The sequence below is a fragment of the Sorghum bicolor genome, chromosome 1 (genome assembly GCF_000003195.3).
Source record: "Sorghum bicolor cultivar BTx623 chromosome 1, Sorghum_bicolor_NCBIv3, whole genome shotgun sequence".
Lineage (NCBI taxonomy): Eukaryota > Viridiplantae > Streptophyta > Magnoliopsida > Poales > Poaceae > Sorghum > Sorghum bicolor.
The window spans coordinates 67,800,773-67,806,795 of NC_012870.2; the positions used below are offsets into that span (position 1 = coordinate 67,800,773).

Below are 6,023 nucleotides of genomic sequence, written 5' to 3' on the forward strand. Positions count from 1 at the left end.
CTGAATAGGTTTGAAAACACAAACTGTAGAATATAAAGTATTATTTAAAGTTTTAAAACCAATACACCTAATACTTATCTTAAGATTGATGAAATCGCCATATAGACGATTTGTTGTCAAGGGCAATGTCTCTTACCACTTAGAAAATAATGAGCACCCATGAGAATCTGAACCTGATAGACATTTGATTTTCCACATCAAGAAACTCATTATCATTCAAGTAATTAAAATTATAATTAAATATACGTCTTATCATACTGTACAAGAGAAAACAGAAAACAAATTAAAGAAGAAAAGCAAGAAAAAGAAAGGGATCACTATCGGATCCACGTAAACCTCCCTATGGGCATATGCTCCTCGCCATCCAGGCGGCACCAACATTTGTGCTAAATTTGGCTTGGTTTTCCATGTGCTCAAAACTCCACCGATCTCCACCGAAGTACGTACCTGAGAGCTGGCCTACATGCGTTCACACCAGCTGTATCTGGCTCGTATTTTCTACGCTCAAATCAGTAGCCCTGCCCTTTTTTATTTCAAGCCGGGGCCCACATCCCGCGCGGCGAGCGCGTGACCGGCGAGCTCTGCCTCCATCCATGCCCGTGGTGCGGTGCGGTGAGTGCGAGTGAGCTAGCGGGGGCCCGGGCCCAGGCGATGGAGTCAACCAGTCAAAGTCCCCCGGAGCCCCCAACCCGTGTACGCTAGCCGATCGATTAATTAGCCGTTAATTAATTATAATATAATACTGTAATCGCCAGTAATTAATCCACCACCACACACACCCCTCCATCTCCAGTCGCGGGGAAAAAAATCTTAATCGCACCTGATTAACCCCTGAACTTTTGGCTTTAAAAGGGAAAGAAATGAAAAGGGATAAACTAATCTCCCTGGTTGCGGCGTGCTCCCCCACATGCTGCTTTCTTTCCATCCAAGTCCACCACCACCAGCAGCCTACTTCTTCCCCCTCCCCCTCCTCACCTCCGCCTCTGCGTCTCGACGTCTATATAAGCCCCGCCTCCTCCTCTCCCGCCCCACCTCATCGCACTCTTCTTCCTTCGTCTTCCTTCTTTCTCCCGCCTTCTCCTCCTAGCTCCCAGCAAAGCAGCAGCTGCGAGCTCTTCGAACTTTTGAATACTAGTCATCAATCATCCAGCAGCCAGCAGTCGTCGTCCGCCGCTCATCAGCCGATCAACGTCTCAAGGGGATCGATCGGAAGAATCTGATGGACATGGCGCACGAGAGAGACGCGAGCAGCGAGGAGGAGGTGATGGCCGGCGAGCTCCGGCGCGGGCCGTGGACGGTGGAGGAGGACCTCCTGCTGGTCAACTACGTCGCCGCGCACGGCGAGGGACGCTGGAACTCGCTCGCCCGATCAGCAGGTGGGATATATACATATATACATATATGTAGCTCAAATCATCAGTTACATGATGTTGATCGAAGCAGCTGCATCGTTATAGTATAGCCGCCTCATGGCTGCTGGGCTCTATCCTATCAATTCAGCCACCGATTCCAGATGCTTAGCTTTACTTGCGTATCGTTTTCTTCTCCGCGTTGCCGTACAAGCTAGCCTGAGCAATCGTGGAACACGAAGGGCTTTGGCAAAGCTGCTGTCGCTTTGCATCTGGTACGTACATGCTAATATGGAAACAGATAGCTGCCTAGGTAGGAGAGGCTAGAGAGCCTAGCAGCCATCCAGCTAACCGGAGCCTACAGTGAGTGAGAAAGATAGACCTTTTAGTGGTTAGCATCATTCCCCGCCACCGTAGGGATATTTACTTAACTCCATGTCTTCCATTCCATTACATCACGCATCTTGTCAGCATCACATACATATACTCTCATGTCTCATCTGCATAACTAATTAGCTTAGCTAGTTGGTGACATGTACCATATGCAATCAGCAGCTAGCAATGGCGTGATAAGCATGGTGACGTATGGATTACTAATCCTGTGTTGTGTGTTCCTGTGATGCAGGGCTGAAGCGCACTGGCAAGAGCTGCCGCCTCCGGTGGCTCAACTACCTCCGCCCGGACCTCCGGCGCGGCAACATCACGCCGCAGGAGCAGCTGCTCATCCTGGAGCTGCACTCGCGCTGGGGCAACCGCTGGTCCAAGATCGCGCAGCACCTCCCGGGGCGCACCGACAACGAGATCAAGAACTACTGGCGCACGCGCGTGCAGAAGCACGCCAAGCAGCTCAAGTGCGACGTCAACAGCCAGCAGTTCAAGGACGTCATGCGCTACCTCTGGATGCCCCGCCTCGTCGAGCGCATCCAGGCCGCCGCAGCCAACGCCAGCGCCGGCGGGGCTCCTCCGCAGCCTGGCGCCGCCGCGGACACGCCGCTCTCGTCGTCGTGGCAGCAAGGAGGCGCCGACGACGGCCTGTACGCGTCGCCGGAGGAGCTGCCCACGGACGCCTGCAGCTGGCCTCCTGCAGACTGCTATTACCCAGCCGCCGTTGGTGACGGTGATCACCACCAGCTACTGATGATGAACAACCCCGCCGTCGGCCCGGAGCTGTCGAGCACCACGGCCGGGTCGTCCTCCCCGTCCTCGGATTCCGGCGCGGGGGCACAGCCCTGTTGGCTGGTGGCGCCGGTGGGTGGCGCGGAGTGGTTCACCACCGCCTGCGACGCCTCCAGCGCCGTCCTGGCCGGGCAGCAGCAGCAGCAGCAGCAATCGTCGTGCCTGCTCGGGGAGACGACGACGTGGGCCTCATCCGAGCTCCCCGAGCTGGGCGTCGCGGACTTCGAGATCGGCAGCTTCGACGTGGAGAGCATCTGGAGCATGGACGACAACCTGTGGTTCACGCAGGCGCAGGGCGTGTGAATAATCCAAGTGCAACGAGCCACCACGCACGCGCGCGGCGACATGGAAATCCGCGGCATCATGTCGCCGGTGAGTGGATCGGACACCCGCGTCGATCGGACACGTCGGGGACGCCGCCTAGCAGAGGAGCAGAGGTAGCTGAGACACGGATTAGAAGAAGGAGAGAGATTATTTGGAGGAATCGAAGACGACGGCGTACACTTCTCTTTGTTCGGTTCAAGATGCTGTTCTTGGGCTCGTATTCTTCCGCTCCAGTTCTACTCCGTTTCTTAGTTTTTTTTTTCTTGTCTTAATTCCCTAGCCGCCTAGCGGCTAGTAGGGTACATACGCCAAAGAAAATTCCAGAAAAAAAACGTAGCTGTTGTAGTAGTGTATACTATACTAGCGTTAAGTGTTTGTACGTGGCCCGTCTAATTTTACTCATTCTTTTTGAGTAAATACATCATATATATGAACAACTGAAGTTACTGCAATGATAGAGTGATAGATAGACTCTTAATTTGGAGTGATATATATAGCATGAACAAGTTATAACGAACTGAAGTTACTGATGATTTGACTACTTCTAGAAGCGAGAAGGACGAAGCGATAAGAGAGGATGAGAGTGAGTTCCGACGTCAAGTCGAAGTCGCCTACAAGTACTACCGGAGGGTCCAGCATACGTACACCCCCTGCCAAATTCTCGCCGCTAATTGTGATCCTCATGCGCCCCCGGCCGCCTCTCGGTCTCAGTGGCGATCGATTAAATTCTCCTTTCCGTTTCTGTTGCAGTGGTGTTGGTTTAGTTATCACCATGATGATGATTATACCCCGACGACGGCGACTGCTGCGCGACTGATGTTCCGATCCATTTGTTTATATGCCGACATGGATGTGTGTTTCATTCCGCCTCAGATTACATATCACGGCTTCAGATCTATGGAGCGAGCGAGGGAGGGAGGGAGGGAAGGAGCCGTCGCGTCAGCGCCAACAGTCTGCCGGTGGCGTCGCGGGCGATCGATGTGATCGGCAGGCCCGCGGCATGACACGTGTTGTTTTCACAGCAGTTTTGCTATATTGTGCCTCGTCGATTCAAGAAAATATTTCTTCTATACATCTGGTCCTTTTGTTTTTCTTTTGTTCCAATTTCTTCTTCTTATAAACAGTACTCTCTCCATTCCAACTATAAGATGTTTAACTTTTTTACCTCAAATTTGACAACTCGTTTTATTAATTTTTTTTTGCGCAAATATAGTTAAATTTAAGTAATTCTTGAAGAATTTTTATTAATAAACCAAGACACAACAAAAGAAGTGATATTTTGCATAAATTTTTGAATAATACTAGTGGTCAAATTTGATGTCAAAAAAGTCAAACGTCTTATAATTAGGGACGAATTAAGTAGCATTTATAGAAAAAGAAATAAACTGAATCGGTTGAAACAATTCTTCTTCACACCCTAATTTTAGTTACTGCCTCTTGGATTTACACTAGATTTTACTAGATAGGCTTGCATCGACTATTTCGATGTGATTTCTAGATAAAATTGCTTTAACTAAAATTTCAGATGTAGGGAAGAAACATCTCACCGGATTCCTACAATCCTATCTAAGACGTGAAACTCTTGTAAAACATCTGACCTTTTTTTTTTTGTAACATGTTCACGAAAATAATGTGTAGTAAAGATCTTTTTCACCTGAGCACGGGGTAGACAATGCATGCCTTTTTGCAGGTGGTGATGACGAGAGCAGAGATGAGTTCGCGGTCGCTGATGAGCACCCTGACGATATATAGCAGATTATTATTAGCAGTGCAAAAGCTACTAAATGAGCTAGTTTCGAAGTGGTGGTGCCGAGCAGATAAGCTTTTAAAATTGCAGCACTAACGACATGGGCACGCCGCGAATGTGTGATCGACGAGCTGCAGCAACAACGACGGCGATGGTAACGCTTCCATTTGCACGCAGCTGCTGCTGTGTGGGCCCGTACTCCGCGTCGGATCGAATGATCAGTAGGGAAAAAAAAGAGCACAGGTGAAAAAGAGCGCGGGGGCCGCCGGGCCTTTCAGCTCTGGGTCTCTCTTTCAGGCCCTATTTTCACACCGTAAGTATGTATTTTTCCATCTTTTTCTGTGAGGAAATTAAGAAAATGGGAGAGAGAAAAAACGTAAGAGAAGGCGGCGGCGTGGCGTGGTCTGGCCGCCTGAGAAAAGCGGCCCCCCGCGCGATTGTCGTGCCCCGGCCGACCTGAGCTCAAGCTCCACTTGCAACTGTCAGCTTCTACCGGTCCACCGGTAAAACAGCGGGCGTCCCTGATGCTGTTAAGGAGGCAGGGCAGCACTAGGCCGGGTGCCACGAGGGGGAAGACTCGGCGCTGCATGCGCCGTACGTACGCCGACGCGCGCAGTGGTGGATGGATACGGAGACAGCAGGGGACTCCACTGGGAGCAGAAGATCCGCGCCGCCGGCCGCCCGCCCGCCGCCGCGGTGATCTGATGATGACGATGGACGCGTACACTCGTCGTATCATCAGCTGGCGAGCACGACGATCGACGAAGGCGGACGACGCGGCGGTGGGGAGGCGCGCGGGCCCTCGTGCGACGTCGGCGGCGGTCACGGGTCACGGGGGGGCGTCGAGCTGATGAGGCCCCAACCGAAGGCTTGCAACTCGCCAACTCGGGCCACTGGCGCGGGCGGCCCCGAGGCAGACCGCGGGTTGAGAACGGGTCAACGGCGCCCGGCGGACTCGACTCGCGCAAGACCCTCGTGCCGATATGCATGGCATGGCATGGCAATGGGGCGCGCTGCCTTTTCTCCTCGCGCTCTTTCACACCGGCCCGACGCGTGCCGCCCGGGGGCTGCTTTTCCCCGGGTTCCTACTTCTTCCTATTGGCCGGGCCGCCCTCGCTGCGTTCACTCTCTCGTGGACGCTAACATCGACCGCCAAGTGCTCGTGTTCCGCTGCTTCTTCCCAGTGGTTGCTGCCTGGGATGGCTACTGGATGTTACTCGTCGGCTGTACTATTAAATTTGCACTGGCACTGGATTTAACAGTCCAGCTATAGCTCGTGCTGTATATGTGTACGGACTAAAATCTTTTAAAAGGTTTGTGGATGAATTTATGATCCAAAGTACTGTACGTGCTAATCAAAATGCTTATATATGTTCACGCATGCCCCGTATGATCTCTATCTGTTATGAATTATGATAAACTTTCAT

The 6,023-nt window shown here is 51.9% G+C and overlaps 1 protein-coding gene across 1 annotated transcript; it reads left to right on the top strand.

The window, feature by feature from the left end:
- LOC8083710 (transcription factor MYB2) lies at positions 973-3,337 on the top strand. Its single transcript, XM_002465313.2, has 2 exons — positions 973-1,376; positions 1,975-3,337. The coding sequence occupies exons 1-2, from the start codon at positions 1,220-1,222 to the stop codon at positions 2,826-2,828; spliced, it is 1,011 nt and encodes a 336-aa protein (XP_002465358.2). The 5' UTR covers positions 973-1,219; the 3' UTR covers positions 2,829-3,337.

Coding starts and splice junctions, on each gene's coding strand:
- LOC8083710 (XM_002465313.2), top strand. CDS start 1,220: ATGGACATGGCGCACGAGAGAGACGCGAGCAGCGAGGAGGAGGTGATG. Junction 1,377..1,974: donor CTCGCTCGCCCGATCAGCAG/GTGGGATATATA, acceptor CCTGTGATGCAG/GGCTGAAGCGCACTGGCAAG.